This window comes from Euleptes europaea, chromosome 4 (assembly GCF_029931775.1).
Source record: "Euleptes europaea isolate rEulEur1 chromosome 4, rEulEur1.hap1, whole genome shotgun sequence".
Taxonomy (NCBI): Eukaryota; Metazoa; Chordata; class Lepidosauria; order Squamata; family Sphaerodactylidae; genus Euleptes; species Euleptes europaea.
The window spans coordinates 58,260,262-58,282,678 of record NC_079315.1 but is presented as its reverse complement, the minus strand read 5'-3'; the positions used below and the strand labels follow the sequence as shown (position 1 = coordinate 58,282,678).

Genomic DNA, 22,417 nt, shown 5'->3' with positions numbered 1-22,417 from the left:
AACGTTTTAACTGCTGGAGGCAGAGTCAGTATCCCCATTATGTAGACTGGGCACTGCAGTTGCGGAGAGAATGCTTGTTTAAGGTTAAAGGTCCCCTGTGCACGTACCGGGTCATTCCTGACCCACGGGGTGACGTCACATCTCGACATTTACTAGGCAGACTTTGTTTATGGGGTGGTTTGCCAGTGCCTTCTCCAGTCATCTTCCCTTTACCCCCAGCAAGCTGGGTACTCGCCTGAGGCTACTTGTCTTGAAAATGTAGTGTGTGAATATATCCAAAGAACGGTAATACTGGAGCTAAAACGCAAAACGACAATCTTCTGATCTTGAACATCAGCAGCCTGGACATGTCCTGGGTTTCCATAAATGGCTGCCCAACTTGGAGATCAGTAAGTTAGAGCGGCTAACAGAGGCCGCAGGGATTAAACAGGAGGAGTGCGTCTCGGCTGACCGGGGTGGGGGGGGACATGGGACTTGGAGTTTGTGAAACCATTTAAAATCCGGCATCTGGTGAACAGCTGCGGTCCACTCTGGCTGTGGAGGCGAAAAACAGTTCCCTCCAAAATGGGAGCCGGTCGGTAAGCACGTTGCGTCAGGTGGCTAGAGAGACTTGAAGCGACAGCCACATGAACACATGAAGCTGCCTTCTACTGAATCAGACCCTTGGTCCATCAAAGTCAGTATTGTCTACTCAGACCGGCAGTGGCTCTCCAGGGTCTCAGGCAGGGGTCTTTCCCATCACCTACTTGCCTGGTCCCTTTAACTGGAGATGCCGGGGATTGTACCTGGATGCCAAACAGATGCGCTACCACTGAGCCACTCCTCCTCCCCACACCTGATCCTTTTCGCTGGAGAGGCCGGGGATTGAACCTGGAGCCTCCCGCAAGCCAAACACATCCTCTCCCACTGAGCCCCAGCCCCTCCCCAGGGTTTTTACAGGAATTCGCTAAAAAGGTTCTCAGCCTGCCTCCAAACCTGACCCCGTTTTAGTTACGGCAGTTGTGAGCTCTGGGCCACCCTGGCAGGAGCGAGCGGCGTTTGTCTCTCCAGCGGGCTGGGCCGAGGGGCCGTGCCCCAGCTCGGAGCGCGCCAGTCCGCGGGCGTGGCGGCGGCGGGGCTCTGCCCCCTTCGCCAGCCAATGGCGCCAACGGAGCTTGGAGAGCCCCTTCACTAGCCCGGGGCTGGGGGCGGCTGCTAGACGAGCCCGCCTTCGCCACAGCAGTGGCGGCCACTCGCGGGCGGGTTCCTTTGGCACGAGCTGGGACGTTGCCCCGACTGCCTCCCGGGTCCCGTGGGAGCCCGAGGCCGCCCCTGAGCCAGAATGCAGCTTCGCGGGGCGGGAACTGCTTCTTGGCCGGCGCGGGGGGCGACGCGGTTGCAAGGGGGCTTGGGGAAGCGCGGCCGGGAGCGAAAGGCCCGGTGCTGAAGGCGAACTCGGCGCGGGTTCAGCCTGGCAAAGTCGCTGGGAGGGGGGGGGGTCCGGGTCGCGCCACAGGCTGCCTCGGAGCGGAAGAGCGGCTCTTTTTCGCTTTCGCCTTGGCGAGTCGGCCGCTGGGAGGGGGGGAGGGGAGGGGGGGCGCGACGGCGTCTCCTGCGCCTTCCGAATTGGACGCAGCCATTTCGAAGGGTTGGCCTCTTCCCATGTTTGTAAACAATGAGCGGCAGGAAGGAGTTGCGCCTGTGCGTGGAGTGGATCAAAGGTAAGGACAGTTGTCCCTTGGAGCGATGGGTGGGGGAGCCGCTTTTCTTCTCTTCCTCGTGGGCTTTGCAAGAACCAAAGCCGTCTTTGCAACTTCTCTTGGCAGACAATGCCCAGTTCGTCTTTAAGGTGCCACTGGGCTCTTGCTCTTTTCTACTTCTCTGGGCAGACGTTTTTCAGCAAGGGCCTGCCTGGGCGGGGGAAGAGGCCGGGAGGCCAACCGTGAGCTGCTTTTTAACCACTTCGTACCCGCGTTTATAATTTGTTGCTTGGGGTTGATGAGGATCAGGATCGGTGGGTCTGTTACCTCCAGTGTCAATTCCGTTCGATTTATTACGGTCATTGACCAGCAAAGCACATAGTCAAAGGGATTAACATTGATTTAAAAGGTAAAATATAACATATTTTTCATTTAAAAAAAATTAAAGTAAAATGTTTACAATAAAATTAAACCTTTACTTAATATTACCCGTTCAGTGATATATTCCACATTCCTTATCCGAGTTAGACCAAGTACGTCTATGCTTAATACCTAACCTTGCGTATTTGGCGACTTTATGGATTATCTCATTATTCCTATCTGAAAGTTTTTTCATTAGTTGGGTGGATCGTTGACTAGTTGGAAGGCCAGCCAAAATGGGTACCTCCAGTGTAGCGTGCGTAGAGTAACAAAGAGTCTCAACTTAAGAGAAGGCCTGGCTTCCTGCCTTTCTCGGAGCCCAATCTATAGTGCATCGCAACATGACATAATAAATAGAAGTGATTTGGCAATATAGTTGTTAGTCACACAGCAAATTCTATGAATTACTGATTTCCGGGTGTGTGTGTCTTAACATCACTTTTTTAAAAAAAAATAACAACCTGTAGTTGCAATATCTTTCATTTCGCATTGTACACATGTTTAGGATTGAACTACTAGGGCACAAGTAAATCAGTTTAAGAAAGGTTGACTATTTTACAGTACAGTGTTAAAAACATAGTTGCATTTTCTAATAAACATTGATGCATTTTCTAATAAAACAACCTCAAAAGAAAATTCCAGTGCAAAACTGCTGAACTAGAATTCATCAGAAAATCTGACACTTTCCTCCAAGGGTTCAATAAGATTTCTCAGCCATTAAAAGTGTTGGCAAAATCAGGGATTTTTAATTACAGGTGCTAACTAGTTAGCAGTTCTGGGGAAATTGCATTATGATTTGCTAGTGTCTCTTCATAACAGTTTAGTTTTACAAAATTGCATTTCCCCTCCCTGTATTTGATGGACTTTGGCGCTCCTATTTAAACTTTTCAGAATTGTGAGTCTCAGTAAGAAAGGTGGATTATAAATGAAGCACAAAATTAAATAACCTTGACGTGCTGCATGCGACTGATGAAATAGGCTCTGGTCCATAAAAACGTATGCTAGAAGAAAAAAGTTAAGGTGCTGTGAGACTTCTGTTTGCTCTTGCTGCAGCAGGCCAACATGGCTATTCGTCTGAAATTGTTAGCAAAGATTCTGCTGCAGACAAGAGTTTAGCAAAGATTCTGCTGCAGTCAGGAGTTTGGCACATAGGTGCTATCAGTGTTCGTATTAATAACAGTTTTCTTTGAAAATGGTAAGTGTTTTTACTTTTCAGCATTGGGAGGATCTTGAGAAACGTTCTTTCAAATTAGCCTAGTTTTTATGTTTCCTCCTTGTCCTCCTTCCATACTTGCATTTCAGACTGCAGCAGATTAGAGAAGGGTCTCTTCTAGGCCACTGGATTGACCCAGACAGACTTTTAAGGGAACAATGCAGGTTTTCTTTCTTTTGTTTTTACCCTTGATAAACTGAAGCAGTATCTCTAACAGAGCAAAATGCACAGTTGCTAAACTACTTTCATGCAACTCAGAGATTTGACCTAGTTTCACAAGCACCTTGCCTTGCCTAAAACCACCCAGAGAGCTTCAGAAGGTCAAGTGGATTTGAACTTAGATTTCCCACATCCAAATGCAACATTTCAGTCACCACCCTGACAGGAATGGGAATGTTTGCCTGGCTCCTTAACATAATATTTGTTCCTAAAATCCTGAATGGAAATGTTTGTTACTGCTAAAATCATAACATCAATACACTTTCTCTAGTTATCTTTATCCTAAGTACCAATGTGATTTCTGGGGGTTTTTTTCTGTTCTTTTTTTTTTCTTTTTTGCAATTTCAGATCGGCTTTATTTTGCTGTTATCTGCCATAAACCAAAGAGTGGTGGTGCAAGTACGCACTATTTCTGCACTGATGATGAATTTGCATATGAGAAGTAAGTAGAATGTTATTCCCTTAATCTGTAAAACAGTATAGTAACATGAATAAAAGCTTTAATGAGGAAATAATGGATGTCTTTGTAGTGGTTAGATTATGGGACACATAGCCCTGATGGAAAATGTAATGCATCAGGTAAGATGGTCTGCATGTCATCACAAGTACGGACAGCATTATGGAAACATAATTTCTGTTGCAAGGTTGAAAATCTCCCAGATTGCAACAATGTACAACTTTATTCTTATTACTAAACAGCAACAATCTTGGCAGTATAATACTTACCTTCATTTGGAAATACATTTGCAGCCCTCTTATTATGTAAAAGGCTATTGGAATGATTAACAGCTGTATCTGAGTAGCATCTATAAGGAGATTTTAAAAAATGAGATATAAAAGGTATGAATGTAGGAAAATCTATAGTTACTCTAAAGGCATGGTTTTTGAAGCAAACTTCAAAATTTTCTGAAATTTCTTTCCTGAAAATTTTCTGGTAATTTCTGGGTATATTTTTACTCTTTCAGTCCATTCCTGAAGGGGGACAAAGCTCTTTATACCAGAATAAAGCGGCACCTATGCCAGCACAGGGGCAAACACCCTGGCATCCAGGAACCATGGAGCTCTGCTGGCCCCCGCTGCCAGCGCAGCCTCTCTGGAAACAAAATCCCAGAAGAGCACACCCATGCCAACATGGAGGAGGCATTCCCAGGGGCAGAGCTCCTCTCACCCTGGGAACGCCCCCTCACACAGTGGCATTGCTATGACACCTTGTTTGGTGTCATAGCCTCACTGTTCTCAGTGAGGCCTCCTTTCCTTTTTTCCCATTTGTTTTGATTTTTAAAAACCTCTTTTTACCTTCCTGGTGGCCGGGAAGCCTCTGCGGAGGCAGTGTAGGTGCACCACTCCTGGCCGTCGCGGAAATACCGCGTGCCCCCAGGAATGGGCTGCCCATGTCCAGCATACAAGGCATCTGCATTTTCTGACTTAAATTTATATAATCTTGATGCTTGTTGAAGCCTTCTTAAGACATCTGTACAATTAAATGAAATAGTGTATGTTCTGTAGCCAATATAAAATTGAGACACAGAAGCCTGCCTTGCTTAATTGGTCCATCTAGTCCAGCATCCTGTTTCCAGCAATGGCCAGCCAATAACTTCTGGAAGATCGGCATGAATGCAGCAACCCTGCCCAACTGTTTATCCCTCATTGTCTACTATTGAAAATTTTACTGTTTCTGCGCATGGAGGTTTTATTTAATTAAACCCATAAGCATAGCCATTAGGAATGACAACAAAGTATTTCATTCCTAATGGCTACACTTATGGTCTTTCTGTTTTTTTGTTTTTTTTAAAAAACCCTCTCTTCTCTATTTTATCTTTCTGCAGCTACTGTGGTAGTCTGTTTTCACTGTTAGTTTTGCTGTGACTTATCCAAGGTTTTGCATGTCCCTTTGGGAGGGGTTATGTCAAAACACAGAAGAAAAATATTCTAAATAACTGGTCCTTGTGGGAACTACTGACGTTTTTGTATGGTCTTATTCTAGTCTTTGGAAACTGCTTTCATAATTACTTGCTACCAATATCTTGCCATTTACCTTGTAAGGATCAGATATACCTATTGGGTTAAGGCCAAGGTCTTCATTGAATATTTTGTAGGGTATGACGTCAGAATTAAACCAGTGGGATTAAACTAGAACGAGTGGACTATGATGAAAGGCTGAAATTCAAACAAGCTAGTTAGAAGGGGACCATTGTGCTTAGGAGAAATTGCTTAGATGGTTGCCCAGGAGGCAAGGTGTTGTTTAATTTAAAAGTCACTGGCATTTTGGGCTGATATTGGGTAAAGGTAATGCACTAATCTTATTGCTAAAAAGTCTTCCTTAGTTTGTGTGTTTTTATGAAACTTTGGAAGCTCTGTTTCACAATTATTTGTGCTGTTCCCTTTGGGTCCGGTGGTTTAAGTAAGAACATACATTTTCTTGCCATCAGATGTATGTATATTGTCTCATTGCTGTGGTGTTCTGTATTTAGCAGTTTGTATAACATTACAGAATTCTTGGATTAATACATTGTTTTCCAAACTTCTAATTTCCAAGTTACTTTTTTCCTGAGCAAGACACATTCCAGTAATTTTTACTTACTGGTATGTCAGAATAAAAATTACCAGCCTTCAGAGGAGCTATCTGCTTTGTTTTTGCATTAGTAAACAGGGTTTTGTATGCTTTCTTAGTAGAAGCAAGCAAGCCGGCGTAGAGGCTCATATGGAGCAATGATAGCCTGCTCCATAGGAGGATCGTTCTGTTATGCCTCTGCATCAGTAGTAGTTCAGTGCTGTAATCATGCCTAATACAAAGCCAAAAGAGGAAAAGCCAGAGCAGTCAATCATACAGAGGTGCAGTAGGAAGTATCACAGGAGCTTTTAATTATCTCACTTATTTATTTTATGACACATTGCCCACTCTGTTGTGGCACACTTGTTTCTTTAGATGCACAGTTTAGTAGTTAGCTGGATTATAGCCCATTCCTGAGAGCTGCCATGGCTGGGGACAGTGTGGCCATGGCACCATCACGACGCCTCCAGTTTGGTTTCACAGCTGCTCCGGGAGGAGAAAAGGGATATTTTTAAAAAAACCTAGAAAGGTGGGGGAAAGCCCCATAGAGAACATAGATGCTGCGCCTACTAAAAGGGAGGCCAAGCCGGTGTCTGAGGGCCAGGGCCATCATAATTGCCCCAATGCCAGCGTTCGTGCCAGTTTAGATGGCGCAAGTGGCACGGACGCCTGCGTAGGGGTCATGCCGGCTCCTATGCCCAGTCAACCCTCAACCTCAGGAATGGGCTGTTAGTCACTTAAGTATATATTATGAATTGCAACTTTTTTGTTTTTAGAAAGGTTGCTAGCAAACTTTTCTAGGGCTTCTAAGTTCTATGCCATTTCAAACTGAGTAAAAGTAGTGCCTGTGAAATGTTTTTATTGTGAGTTCTCAAAACATGTCATCTTATGTAGACATTTTAATATAGGAGATACTTCAGAGATGTTGTGCAATATGTGTATGAGTTGTTAGGCCATCAGTAATTATAGCATGTTTTTAGCAATGTGCCAAATAAGAATTTGAAGTTTTATATATACTAATACCTTTTTTAATGTGAGGATGTGAAGGAGACTTTGAACAACCATTTTAAAACCATTTTACAATTTAAGCTAACTTTTTCTCTCTTTTTATCTCTTCCCTTTCCCAAGCTTCTATGCAGATTTTGGACCACTCAATCTGGCAATGCTTTATAGATACTGTTGCAAGCTAAATAAAAAATTAAAGGTAAAAATGACTCTGCACCAAATAGGACTGTATTGGATTGTGTTCCTTTATTGGATTGTGTTCCTTTAATGGTGAGGTGTAGTGAGCACCAGCCTAAACTAATATTGTTATAGGTGGCTAATTTTAAAGTATGTATTATTCTGTATATGCTTTAAAAAAACTGTTATGATATTGGTTTAGGTTGACTTTGACATTGATAGTCAGGTGTTGAGCTACGTTTGCATTTTTGACAGAAGGTAGGAAAGAATAAAGTGATGGATCTTGCTTGATTTTATTTTAGAATACAAAATATGAGAATTCATTCTGTGGTTAATGGTTAATGTTTGAAGCCAAGAAGCACAAGAGTTGTGGGGTTTAAAAGTCCTGGTGCCATGGGAACAGAAGAAACTTATTAGGCAATACTGTTTGTAGTGCGATCCCCACCCTTCCTCCCACCCAAGGAATTTTTTTTTCCCTGGAAACCTGCCAGTGGCTGGAGTGCTTCAGGGCACAGAGGCACATTTATATAAATGGAGAGGTTTCTTAATTTTTTTTAAAAAAATGGGTTACTCTAAGACTTAAGATAATTGAAACACTGGTTCTTTATCATCAACATTCCCTGTAAAGCTAAATGCTCTAACAAAAATTAATCCCAGTAGTCATTTCTTTCCTGTAACGTGGAATAAATACGTAATGGTAAAGAAACCTCATGGTTTCTGTGACGGTGAAAAACTTCCTCTTTACTATGCATGCCTGTTCTTCACTGTTGATACAAATTATTAGTTACAAATTTAAAAACTTGTAGCTATTTTTCCCCTTTCTTTGGTGTAACAATTAAGAGGACTGTGTAGTAATAATCTAGTTATTCTCAAGAGTTCACAGAAATAATAGGTTCTCATTTCAGAAACGTTTGGTATTGTAGGAACACAGTATGTGAGATGTTGGGAACTCCCAAGATGTTGTAACAACAACTTTTATGTTGCAGAGTATAAGCCCTTCCATAGGTTTCAAATTTAGTGCAAGCCTTGCCAATATTGATAGGAGTACAAAAACCTGTTTGACTAGATACCAGATTTGTCAGGTGGAAACTGCAAATTCATTCAGTCTGAGAATTCCGTTGAAAAGTTTAAAAACTGAAAATTGAAATTTGTAGTATAGCATTTAGCAACAGTCACAAGATTTAACGAATGTACATGTGATTAAAGTATAAATCTGGAGTTCTGCTGTGGCATGGCGCATAGATCTTGCTATGCAAGTTTATCTTCAGAACTCGTATGCTATGCCATAATTATTTCCTAGTGAGTGAGGATGCAGTGTGATTAGGAACAGGAGGTTTATAAGGATATGTCTTGAGCAGAATAGGTGCTAATTTATGTTAAGAGTGAGTCTTTTGATAGCAGAAGGGCAATGGCTAATGAAGCTTAGAGGTATGAAAAGAAATTACACACTACTTGGAGTACAGGTATGAAAAGAAATTACACACTACTTGGAGTACAATTAAAGTTGATTGAAAATGCTGTCAAAATAATAAAGCTGGGGGAAATTGCTGTTCACATGAGCTTTTTCGGATGTGTCTGGCCCAAATACCTGTGCTTAATTCACAATGATTTTGAGATGATTCCTTTAGATTATATTTATTTACATTCTTTCAAATACTTTATTCTGCTTTTTCCTGAAGTTGAAAGGAGCTCACAAAAATGTTTAGAACAAGCACTATAAAATGCATCCTAAAAAAGAATTAACTGGAAAAAGTTAGAAGTAGAGGCCTCAGATCTTAAATAATAGGATAACAGGACATGACCAATATCCTTTAGCAACATTGAGAGCAAGTGCAAAACATTTCAGTACTGTTTAGTAATAATTTAAGAAAAGCAAAGGGAAATGGCTGTGTGTTGGATCCTACCAGCTCTTCTACTGATTGGAAGGAGGAGGCCCTCCTTTTTAACCCTTAGAAGCTATGCTGGGGTTGTGAGACCCACGTGGACAAAGTCATGTGGGATTCAGTTGCAGCAAGGTGAAGAATCTGGCAAGTTCTTCTCTTTCTGGTGACAGTGAAAAAGCTGGTAGGGTTCATATTCATTTTAGGGTACCATTTTCTCTTCAGTTGTCCCATACTATACTATGCATGATGGGTCCCAAGGCCCTTCTCTTCTGTTGCAGGCACAATTAATGAAGCAATTGCTTTGTGTTATGCTTTAAGTTGGTTTGCATTTAAATGCAATGTAACATGGGAGTGTTTGTGATGAGGTCATTTCTGTGTGCTTGTGGGGCCATTTCTCTTCATTACTACACTATAAAAAATTAAAATGGAAGGAATCCAGTTATAACTCTGTTCATTTCTTGATGCAGTCCTTTACCATGATAAGGAAGAAGATTGTTCATTATACTGGTTTTGATCAGAAAAAGCAAGCCAATGCAGCCTTCCTGATAGGTTCTTATGCAGTAAGTATTTTAACCATTTATCTTCAAAAAGGCCCACATCCCTCATTATGCTGCCCTGTGATTATTTATTTCCCCCCCAGTGCTGGAAACCATGTATTGCAGTCGCCTAACTTTTGATCCCAGCTTGTGTAAAGGAGTGCATTTTATGATTAAACTGTTCTATAGTTTTACTCATGGATTTCTCTCTCATTCAAACGGTTTCCTTGTTAACAGTTCAGATGGTTAAAAATGCAGAGCTTTGAGGAAAATCCGTAACAGGACAATAGAAATTGAGGGAGACCAGTTTAAGAAAATAACATCAAGAATGGCAGAAAAACATGGCTTGTGCAGAAATAGAGTACTTGAGATGTAACATTCAGAAAGCTTCTGTTGATAAGTGTCAAGCAGTATATAATTTGAAAACCAGATTTGGGAGAGGGGTATCTCTCCCTAGCCTCTATTCTTGTAAAACTCATACTGGAGATTGGGGTGCAGACGTTTCTTTGAGCTTTAACCTTAAATTGGTGTAAAAAACCTGAGTTTGCTAAGCCAGAACTGTTTGTAGACTTTGGTCTGATATACCTTGGAGTTCCTTAGGATATCAGGTTTCATCAGTGAAAAGATCAGTAATGGTGGACAAGCTTTCTTGTTAAAGATTGAATGTCAATAGGGAGAACTGGCGGCATTGGATGTATTCTAGGGCTTTCCATTTCTGCAGCGTAAATAGCAAAGTCTTGGGAGACCTGACAGGTACCCCTCTGGAAGCCACACCTTACATATGCCTGAGAATCCTATGCAACATGCTGGGCTTCCTCAGCATGCAGGTTGATCTGTGAAGACTTCACATAAGGTAGAAAGTTTGGAAATCAAATTTTCTGAACAGTTTTGTGTGGCAAAACAGCAACACATAATTCTAAAGGTCTTTTGAATTAAATGCATTTTAGGCCCTCATGGAGAAATCAGGGGCAAAATGAGACACTCCCCCCATTGTATTAATGAGGAGACACAAGTCTTTCCAAGCTGAGTATTCCTGGAAACCATGTGGAGAGTCAACTTCTGATTTACCAGAAATAGCATATGATGATAGTGTAGTGAAGCACGGACAGGATTTCTGTTTAAAGAGCCATGCTATTTACACCCTTAGATGCAATTGCTACATATTGAAGTGGACATGATACTGCACATTTTCATGCTCAGTTCTACCCACATTCACCAACAAATCCTATGCGTAGCAGAACCTTATTCTTTTATATCATAATAGATGAGAGGTCAGTAGTTGAAGGATGTGTCGCTACAATTGTGTCAGGCACTATAGAGCTACAGTTGTATCTGCTGCAGCTACATTATAGTTTTGGTGGCAGCTGCCCTTTAGAACTCCTTTTGTGAAAGAACCCTTTCCCCCTCATAACTGTCTGGCTCAAATGCAGAAAGAAATAAGCCCCCCCCCACTCCTCGAAATGATTCTTATTGATATGCAAATTATTCAGATTTAATCAATGAATCAATTAAAACTTATGATTTACTCAGAATTCATAAGTGAAGAGACAGCTGTAATTTTCTCTTTGCTCTTTGTCCATGGCTCCAACCAGCCGCTACTGTTAGCGGCTGGTCAGATTATTATAGTGAAGTGGTGCTTCGATTACTGCATCAGAAGAAGCTCAGTGTTTTACATGCAGTCTACCTTTTTTGTAATATCTGTTGTAGCTAAAAGGTTCCTTACCTGCTGCAAGTAGGTTGTTAAGTCTGATATTTTATTAACATTGGATGAGGGGATTGGGGAAGACAAATGGACAACTACGTGTGAAATCAAAATTGGGCCCTGCACTTTCATTTCTTATGTAACTGCTGTGATGAATCTGTGTTTAATTCAGATTGAGTCCATGATTTTTGATTTGTTGTTTAACTCTGGTGTTTTGTACTTTGGCCTGTAGCATGAGCAGGTTCTCGTTTCCATATAATGGAGCACTGAACAGTGAACACATTACTTCTTAATGGGACCACATTTTTATTCCGTGTTTAATAACTGCTGGCTAATAACTTTGTGAAGACTTGTTTGCATTTCCACTAGTTGTTTTTTCCCGTTAGTAGATATGTATAGTAGATATCTAGATAACTTTGGCGGGGCTGAAGGAAATATTTAGCAAGTAAAATTAGTGCAGCATAACTTCAGCAAAGTAAATACTGCTCATTTGAGAATTCTTCTTGTATGCATGGCGTTGTCCTTAGCATGGGACAGTCAAGGTTGCAATGTTTCAGATGACTAAATTGAAGTAGTGTGGAATTAATAGCTTGCTTAATAGCTTATCATCAGAATGTTAATGCTATCAAAGATATTCTGCAGTACAAGTGGCGCTAACTTTAAAAAGGTATTTTATAATGCATTTATAGTGTTTATCTATCTTTATGCACAAGAGAGAAAGATTCCTTCATAAATGTCTTAAACACAGATGTCTCATTGTTACAGTTGGTCCCTTTGTTTTCAGGATTTGTTTTAGAGGCAAGAGTAATGTATAATTTGTGCACGTATGTTGAGACCATGGTAAATATAAAATATCTAGTATTATTGCTACAGGTTTTGTTTTGTAAAAAAAACAAGTAAACATTTATTTGAAGGACAACGAGGGCATGCTCCAGAGAATGATAGGGGTGCACAAGTCCCACTGAAGTCAGTGAAGCTTAATTGTTTAACTGGGTACCTGACCACTGCTGGATTGTATCTAGTGCAAACTGGGTAATGAAAGCTTTGAGCAAAAGAGAAAAACAGATCTCTTAAGACTGAAGTATTTCTTTAACATAGTCACATCCACAGCCTTTTAAGAAAATTAATTTGAAGCTCGGAGAATAATATGTTGCTCCTTCATTCTATTAGGATTGGGCGCCTAATAATGAAAGGTGCAATCTGCTTGGTTAACTTTTAATGTATGTTTCTTTTCCGTCTGGGTGACACTTTGCATTTCTGCTGTCTCTTTCTGTCTTGTCTTTGCTTTCTTGGTGCTTTCACTAAAAGTCAATAGATGATCCAAGCACCTGTGTGATCTAACTATCATACTGAGCTACTTGGATGTGAACTTTAATGCCAAACATGCCATTCAAAAAGAACCCAAAACAGTAAAAGTAACAAAATCTAATGCCAGAGATAGCGATCTGGATTTGGTCTCTTATATACGTTCTGCCATAAATGGATCAGAATAGTATCAGTCCAGGCTTGTTTTTCTATAAAGGACATAAGGGGTGTTCAGCAGAGTAGTAAAAGTAATATTCTGAACTATGAAATCAGGGTTTTGTTTTGCTTAATTTAAATAACTAATACACAAACATTTTCGTACTTTGAAAAAAAACTGTAATGGCTAGAGCCCTGTTGGCGAACCTATGGCATGGGTGCCGCAGCCGGCATGCGGAGCCCTCTCTGTGGGCATGCGCGGACCCGTCGCATCTGCCTAGGGCTGTGCTGTGTTGCCGTGGTGAGGGCGGTGCTCCTTCTCCCCAAGCCCATGCTCCCCAAGCCTGTCCTGGCGCCCTCCCACTCTCTCAGCTGAGCTGCTGCGGCAGCTCAGCTGTTTGTCGGGGGCCCCGACCATCTTCAGTTTGGACAGGGGATGCTGTGGCTGAGCACCTTGCCACTCCCCCCCTCTCAGCTGAGCTGCGGGCCCCCGCCCATCTTCAGTTTGTCTGGGGGGGCCCCGGTCTAAAAAATCATTTAGAAAATTCTACAACATTTGCAGACAATCCTACAAGCCATCAGGAAATCTACAAGGAATTTTCTAGCATTGTAGAAGCTGCAAAGATGAATTTCAGTAACAGATTTTTACAGTTCCGTAAGAGGGAGACAACCCTGTGTTTTCTTACTTCTCCAGATAAAGCCAAATTTGAAGAACTTGGTCTTTCCTGCCTACACTGGTTAGATTTAGAAAATCTGGAAATGGAGCTAATAGAATTTCAAAGAAAGCTCTATCTGGAAAAATAAATTCTATGACCTGCGTGAAACACTTGAGAAGATAGAAGGGATGCCAAAGGACAGCACAGTTAGTTCTGAAAATGAAATCCTTAAAGTGTGGAATTCTCTGCCAAATAATTTTAAGTCAATGAAAGCACTTGGCATTGCTTTCCTTACTTTGTTTGGATCATCTTATGCTTGTGAGCAGCTGTTTTCAGTTTTGAATTATATCAAATCTGACACCAGAAACAGGCTAACAGATGAACTGAGTGCTGCATGTGTTGCTCTCAAACTTACAAAGTATGAGCCAAGGGTAGACAAATTATCAGCATGCACACAACAGCAAAAAATCACATTAATTGTTCAAAAAAATTGACGATGTCCTCAAAGATGTCACAAAAAAGGTGAATTACATCATGGCTCGTGCTCTGAATTATCGACAGTTTCAAGCACTTCTTGAGGAGGTTCAGGCACAGTATAATTGTTTACTTATGTACAATAATGTCGGGTGGCTGAGCAGAGGACAAGTCCTGGAGAGATGCATGCCAAATGCAAACTTTGACCTTTCAATAAAAAGTTGTTTGTATCATTGAAAGCTCTGTTATTGTGTTTTTCTTTTAACGCAAAATATGTGAATGTATGAGTTGTTTTTTCTAAACTAAAACCTCAGTATTCAGGTTAAATTGCCGTATTGGCACTTGGCGATAAATAAGTGGGTTTTGGGTTGCAGTTTGGGCACTCGGTCTCTAAAAGGTTCGCCATCACTGGGCTAGAGGAAGCTTATATTATGTAGTCCATATTACCCACCTTAAATGGTACTCTAAGATAACTTCTGTAATGGGTGCTTTTGATCCTCTCTAATATTGCAGGTGTTAAGAGAGAACTTCTTGTCTTCTATCTTCCTTTGTTTAAAACCAGGTTTACCTTCCATGTTTTTTTCCTTCCTCCTGATCGTCTTCCTCCCCCTCAGTTCTTCCTTCCCACTCCTACATTAACTTAGTAACAGTATTTCTTTTTCTCAGGCTTGGCTCTAATTCTGTCCCTTTGGAGGGCCACCCTTCTAGGGTCCTACCCCAAGAACTGATATAATTCAGGTCATCTTCTCCAGGACTCATCTCTGTGTACTTTATTTTCTCATCTTCTTCCTTCAGGGTAAGCAGTTTCCTTCACCTCTTGAGATCCTTATTATTTTTCTTTCTTTCTTTTTTTTTACTCTTCCCAGGTTCAGTTTGTCAGCGTTTCTAGACATGACCTTATTTTAGAAGGAATGTTGACAGCAGGAGCAGCCGTTCTGATGAAAGTTCGAATATCTAACTTCTCTGTTAGTGATTACAGTTAAATTTATGAGAATAAATATGAATTTTAATTTTTAGGTTAGTGCATGGGAAGTAATACTGACATGATATTTAATGTGCAGTATTTGCAAAGGTTTTTATAGCTTTCTCATCCTGTTAAGAAAAAATGTCTGTCTCTTCACAATCTGGTGGTGGCTTGTGTTCTTGTTTTGTTTTTTTAAATAATGCTTTCCCTCTCTTTGGATGCATGTTTCAGCTAGTGGTGCTGTCTGTCATTTTCCTAAGGGCTGATACATTACTGTCTCCTGTAGTAGGTCTCAAGGTTTGATTTCTCTTGCACTTAAGTTACCTTACATTCTTGTAAGGTTACATCAGTTGCATTTATTTTGCAGTGTTAGTCTGGGCATTTGTAAGTTATGGTTTTGCCTTAGTATAGTAATTTCTGGAGAGTTTTTCCCATGCTGTATTTCTCTAGTAGCTGCTCCTTTTTCCTTTTTGTAAGGGAAAGGAGGCTGTTTTAAAAACAATATGTGGAATCTATGTAGCGCATGTAACTTTATTAATTAGTTAATAAAGTGAGAAATCCTTCCCCTGCTATAGCTCACTGATTCCCCCTGTCCAGTTGTTGTTCTTCCTGGGAGCCAGTGGACCCATGAGGGAAAGTAGGCGGGTCAATAGTTGGGGGGGGGGGTAAGAACTGACAGAGATCTTGCATCTTTGGAAATGTACAATTGGATGCAAACCTGTTATGTGGGTAATTGAGCACCTGTTTTGTTCTAGATGGGGGAAAACAATTGTCTTTTTATGCCTCATTGCTTACTTGTTGAAACTGCATTAATAACTTCCCTGGAATTTATTGTATGGCATACTGATGGGGGTTTGGAAATGTTAGTTAAAGATGTAACTTGCAGCTGGTGCTAATCTGATATTAGCCACCTGTTAAAGGATCAGTAACAGACTTCTTTTCTTGCTCTTGAATTCACCAGCTTGCTCTGATATTACATTTGATTAAGATGTGCAGAGAGAATTTATTCCCAACCGGGGAAGGCCTGGGAGAGGGAGTGTGCAGTGTCATGTCTTGTTCCCGGCAAGGAGGGGTCCCTGTCACCCTGGACTATGATGGTAGGTAGTCTTGGGAAAATAGACCATCAGGAAGGAGTGAGCACCACCTCCTTTATTTGTGAGGGTTGCCTAAAAGAAGGACTCCCCTGTTAGAAATGGGATTTCTAGTACTGCCCTTCTGTGATGCTGACACTGCAGCTTCTTTACTCTAGAGGTGGTGTTTGCATGTTATGACTAAATTGTGCAATGATTTAGCATCATCAGAAATTTCTAGTCATGGGTTCTGATCCAGAAGGTGCCTTTATAGCTAAATCTGGGACAGTGTATTTATGGCAGGTGTCTTGCTTTTTTGGTGAACTGTACCTCTTCTCTGCACCACTCTCCCTAAATTTCAGAAGCAACCTCTGGAGACGCACAGAGGAGCTGCCACTTTAAAATATTAAAGCAGCACTGTGTTTTCAATGTCTGCCCGCATATCGCTACAATAGGAGTTTACTCATATATATGACAGTGTTGTGTACAAAGTCTTAATGTTAATTCGATGTAGTTGCCTTTTAAAACTTCTTGTCAGTGTCAGTGAATGTTATATTGTTATATTGCATAAGGCCTCTAATTTTTATATTCCTTGAGGCACCTGTTGATTTGGTACACTGACAGTGCCAGTGTGCAAGGCTGGTGAATTTCTCCTTCACAGTAATAGCTTGTTGTGTTGCTGAATGTGTGGCATCTGTTCATCAAAACAGGATCTGGATGTTCTCTGAACATGGCCTGCCTGCCTGCCTCAGTCATTTAATGGATAATAGTCTTGTGTACAGTTATAATTCCTTGGGGATGCTAATTGGATAATCAAGACTTGCAGCCACTGAATTATGTATTTGCGTATGACTTTAGTTTTTGTTTTATTTAATGGAAGAAAGCAATTGTTTTGAAAGATGAGTGCAAAATTAAATTGCCTAGCATTTATTACCTTTTTAGTATGCATTTGTGAAGGAACTTAAATAAGATACATGATATGTGTCCCTGCTTTCAAATACTTTCCATGAATTATCGCTGTAAGTTCTTTTTCACTTCAAATTGATTTTAGTCCTAAACATTTCTGTTAAACAAGTGGGAATCCACAAGGCAACCTAGACAGAGATATTTTGTATTCACTTGATAATATACATTTATATATATTGTTTCTTGGCAACTTCTTATTCCTTGGAACAGTAGCAAGCAGCCAGGCCTTATTGAGTCATGCAAGCCACCCAGAGGTTGCTTTCAGGCTTACGTTTGCCAACCTTCAGGTGGGACCTGGAGATGTCCCAGAATTACAACTGAAATCCAGATGACTGAGATATCTAAATCCAGATTTGGAGTGATGAATAGATGAGACAGATCTTTCTACAAACCTGAGAAATGCCCCAGGTTTGTACAAAAGTCTGAAAACTTTAAAAAATAAATACATTGGGGTGTTAAATCCCCTTCAATAATGTTGTGTAGTGGTGGCTACTGGGCCAGGCCAACTTACCTGGCAGGGTGCACCCTCAGCAGTATTAAATGGAAGATATAGAAATCTACCATATTCTGACAGAGTTTGTCCATTCAATACAAAGAAAATTGACACATTATCTCATAAGATGATGGAATGCCCCTTCTTTAAACACCACCAAGATCAATGGATTACCCTCATATTGGTGAGAATTCCTGCCCCCATAACAAGAGACAAAATAGTCTCCTTTTTGCTGATGGATAGAGATCCCAACATAGCATTGGCCGTGGCCAAATATCTCTTCATCATATTTTCCTCTAAGAAATAACTGCTCAGGACCTATGGGTCATAGGAGTAAAGAAGGAAAAGGTAAAAAAAAAGGTAAAGGTTACCTGGCAGGGAACCCTCAAGGACTTATGAGGGGGCACCTCACTTTCCCCTGTATCCAGTGGACCCATGAGGGAAAGTAGACAATATTTTCCCTTTCTCTCCATCTGGCAACCCATATCTTCTCCCCATTCCCTGCCTCATTCTCTCCTTCTCAGCCATTCACCAACCTGCTTTTTATCTGCCTCCCATCTTCAGCTATATTTATTATTTATTTACTTCATTTATACCCCAACAGTCACTGAAGAAATCCATTGCTTAAAGCAGGGGTGGGGAACGTCAGGCCCGGGGGCCTTTTAAGGCCCGCAAGTCATTTGGTCTGGCCCTTCATGGGTCCTGGCAGATCTCTAGCTCAGGAGGATCTAAGACTGGCCCCCTCCTACAGACAGGAATAGCCTCTATTCAAGGCAGATGTGAGTTTGTTTTGCCGAGAAAAGGAACCTTCCCCCCCTTTCAGAAGAGTCGTTAGCTATGGAGCTGCTAGGACCACCCAAGATGCCCCTGGTTGGCTGCCTGCCCGCATGGGGGGGTCATCTAGGGCAGCTGCCTGCTTGGGGCTTGGTCGGCCAATTTTTAATTTTGTTTGGCCCACAAATGATGTTATAAATATCCAAATGGCCCTTGGCGGGAAAAAGGTTCCCCACCCCTGGCTTAAAGCTACAGGGGCTTCTTTTATCATTTGGGTTTTTTAAACCCCCAATGGGTTTGTGTGTGTGTGTGTGTGTGTGTGTTAGATTTTACATTTTTCTGCAAACCTAGGGCATTTTCCAGGTTCGTAGAAAGACCTGTCTTGCCTGTTCATATCTCCAATCACCAGTTGGTAAGAGTTTAACCTTTTAAGCCAAATGGGGTCTAGCTGTTACAGTCTGGGGCCCAACTGATACATTATAGGTGTGATATGGTTACAACTGGCCCTGACCTGGATAGCCCAGGCTAGCTCAATCTTGTCAGATCTCAGAAGTTAAGTAGGCTTGGCTCTTTTTAGAACTTGGATGGGAGACTACCAAGGAAGTCCTGGGTCGTGACACAGAGGCAGGCAATGGCAAACCACCTCTGAATGTCTCTTGCCTTGAAAACCCTATGGGGTCGCTATAAGTCGGCTGCAACATGATGGCACTTTCCATCTCATAGTTACCACTGAGTATGCAAACCACATGGGACCTGTACTGCTGGATAAAAACAATTAATATGAAATGGTGTCCAAGAGTTTGTCCGAAATGATGTCTAAATGGATTGGACTGGTATTAACTACAACTCTGGCTTTTGTTGCTCTATTCTTTGCCTCTGCAGCTTGATTTTGCCAGTGCTTTTAATTCAAAAACTGATTGGCAATTCCTAGTTTTTCTTTGGGCCAACATTGCCACTCACAAAGTAAATATTGATATTTGAATAAATATCTAATGTAGATCTGCAATTATATTGCAGTAATGCTTTTTAAAGCTTGGAATTTTCAAGTTCTAATATTTCTAATAATTTTCAAGTTTTGAGTTCTGCATAATTCCTGGCTTCATCTAGGGGCCACTAATATTCTTTTATAACAACTCTGTTTCCACATCCTCTGTAACATTGTTGTGTGGATGTTATCACGTGTTCTGCTCTATACCATGCCTGTTGAATAGAACACATTTCTGTAGAGTACCATAAGAATATCTCTTCTTCTTTTTCTCTTTCTTAAATAGATAATCTATCTGAGAGAACCTCCAGAAACTGTGTATGGGCTTTTATTGTCTGGGAATGTAGCATATCTTCCATTCAGGTAAACAAAAACCATGTGTGTAAGTTCCATCTATCTTTAACAATGTTGAGTTGAAGTTGTTCTTTGGGGTAGAGAAAACTAGCTTCCTGACCATTTATGATCTTTTTATATTTACTGTGTGGAATTTCCACATGACCTATAACCTTTTAAAGTTCATCTTTGGGATAAGGTAAGGTCCTCTCCTTGGAAAAACATGTAGCCTTACCTGTGCGGTAGAACACAGGCAGGATGGTGCTGCTGCACTCGTCTTGTTAGTGGCTTCCTAGAGGCACCTGGTTGGCCATTGTGTGAAGAGACTGCTGGACTTGATGGGCCTTGGTCTGATCCAGCAGGGCCTTTCTTATGTTCTTATCTTAGGTGATTTATTCCACAGATTACAGTGACTAAGCAAAACCTATTGTCTGCAGGGGCCAAGATCAAAAAAGCTGCTTAAGCTCATGTAGTGTTCTTGGGCTAGCTTTTCTGATCTGCTGGCTCTTCATGCCATTATCACAAACTGTCTAGAACCTCCCTGAAGGATCAGAGTTTTTTGTCATATGGACTGCCATTTTGAGGAAAACAAGCCTAAACCTCTTGAGCAAATGGAACTAGCAGTGTGGTTCCCTGGGTTCTGACCAAGGACTTGGAACTTCCTATGACCTGCCAATTCTGCCTGTTCCTTTCAGCTTTGTGTCCCTGTAGGCTGGAAGAAGCCAAACTTGTGAATCAGTTCTAGTGAGGTGATGAGCATGGGGCTCTGACCTGCAAAATTAGTCTTGGCTGCCCAGCTACCTTTGGTTGTTTGGTTTTGTTTGGTTTTGTTAGAGTTGCAATGTGCTTTGGTACTTTACCACTTCTTAGGACCAACTCATTAGATGACAAATACTGGAAATCTGTAGGATAAAACTATAACAAGCAGTTTCAATGTTAACACTTTTTTATGAGAGCATTGTTGGTGAGGTCTTGAACCACTATTCTGTATATTGCAGCTGAGTTGCTGATGCATAAAACATGGGCAGAAGATTCAGAGCTGAACCCTCTGTGCTAGTGGCCTACCCTTGATGTAATGAAGTCTACACAGCTTGATTTATACATTAGCAGAATGCCTGCCATATGGGCTGTGTGTGAGGGTGTAAATGCAGAGATGCTATGCACCACCACATTGGCTTATTGTTAATGGAGTCCAGATCAGTTATTGTAAGAGGAGGCTAGTGGGGTTTTTTTGGTATTTTTTGGCCTCTACTATTATGTTCACCCCAATTGCAGTTCTTTGTTTTTCTGCATAGGAGGGAGTGTATCATTAATTTCTGTAGGATAGGGTTGCCAGCACTTAAAAATAAAGGCACCAGCATCTAGTTGAGGTCTGAGTACAGAGCCCTTGAAAACACTCAAAGGTGTTGTGTGTGCTTACAAATTCCCTGCCTCAAGCACTGTCTTCTGCACATGGAACATAACCTACCCTTTTAGCTGTACATCCTCACCCTGGATTCCATTTCTTGGTGAGCTGCTAGAGCATGATGAAATCTGGGGAAACTATTTAGGGTTATTATTATTATTATTATGCTGTTGTAGTTATCCCAGCCATCAGACATTTTAGGAAACTCTTTATAAACTCCATTTTTAAACTTTATTATCAACAATTTGTATCTGGAGGATTTTTTCCTGGGGCTGTATGCAGTTGGGTGGGGAAGCTGGCCAAAAAAAAGTTCACACCATGCACTCTATTCATGGTTCTTCTGAATGCAACCTATAGTGTATTGTATCTGTATCAAAAAGCTTTAAAATATTTTTCATGGGAAACTGAAGCTGCTTTTTTCAGTTGTCAAAAAATGAGTTCAGATATATATGCCTTGCAGGGATGCTGCATTTGGTACCTGCAGTTTTCATCTAACACTGCTTGACTGCTTTCATGCGATAAACAAGGTTGGTAACATTATTCTGTTTGGCAGTGAATTTAATTTGGGGAGCCATATGGAACTCTGAACATTTTAGATGGAAAATGTTACTGACTAGAGAATTAAGAAGATAAAACTAAACCATGGCAGTAGTAATAGTATTTATATCATGTTTTTTTGTTCAAAATGCCTAAAATACTTTACCTCACATATGTAAAGCATCATATATAATTAAAGTTTTAGTTCAGACAAAATAGGTAGTGGGTTGTATTCAACCAGCTGCCAGTGCAATCTACGTTTTTCTTCTCCCAGCAGTTCCTTTTGACCCCCAGAAAGATAATACATGGACAAAGTCATGCAAGTTGGGTGGCTGTAGTAAGCAGGGACATCTGGGCAAAATCACTTCCCTCTTTCATCATTCTGGGGGTCAAAAGAGAATGTTGGGGAAGGGAAACACAAGTGACATCTACAATCCGCCAGTGTCTTCCATGTATGTGTTTCATTGAGTTCTGGAAATACATTATTCATTCATCAATGTTTTTGTCTGTCTCTTTCATGGATTTTAGGCTTTGCAGTTTGGCTTCCTTGATTTAAGTTCATTTGATGTGGAAGAATATGAGCATTATGAGGTAAGCATCATTTTCATTGCTGAGTACTGTTTGTAATTACTGCTGAGACTGTCTTTGCATAAAATCGGCATGCATTACTTATAGCTCTTGATTTTTTCTGTTTTCAAGAGAGTCTATATCTAAATATGTGGAGTCAAGGAAAGTAAGGTAAATAACAAAAAGATGTTTCAATATACTTATTAGAAGGCTGTCGCATGACAGTGTGAGAGCATGTGGTTTATAATCCCAGACAAAATTGGAATTAGACTTTTTGTATTGCCAAAAAAAAATTACATCAGCATTCCTTGTCATCTTCGCTTTGTTCACCTACACAAATATGACTA

General features: G+C 41.0%; 1 protein-coding gene across 2 annotated transcripts in view; it reads left to right on the top strand.

The window, feature by feature from the left end:
- Positions 1-1,641: 1,641 nt before the first annotated feature.
- CDC14B (cell division cycle 14B) overlaps positions 1,642-22,417 on the top strand; it is a 45,399-nt gene continuing 24,623 nt past the window's right edge. For both annotated transcript variants that reach the window (XM_056848192.1, XM_056848193.1), the window contains exons 1-7: positions 1,642-1,700; positions 3,880-3,973; positions 7,211-7,286; positions 9,615-9,707; positions 19,515-19,591; positions 21,427-21,493; positions 22,032-22,094. In XM_056848192.1, coding sequence (XP_056704170.1) covers positions 1,655-1,700; positions 3,880-3,973; positions 7,211-7,286; positions 9,615-9,707; positions 19,515-19,591; positions 21,427-21,493; positions 22,032-22,094 — 516 coding nt within the window. In that variant the 5' untranslated portion in view covers positions 1,642-1,654. The remainder of the gene's footprint in view (positions 1,701-3,879; positions 3,974-7,210; positions 7,287-9,614; positions 9,708-19,514; positions 19,592-21,426; positions 21,494-22,031; positions 22,095-22,417) is intronic.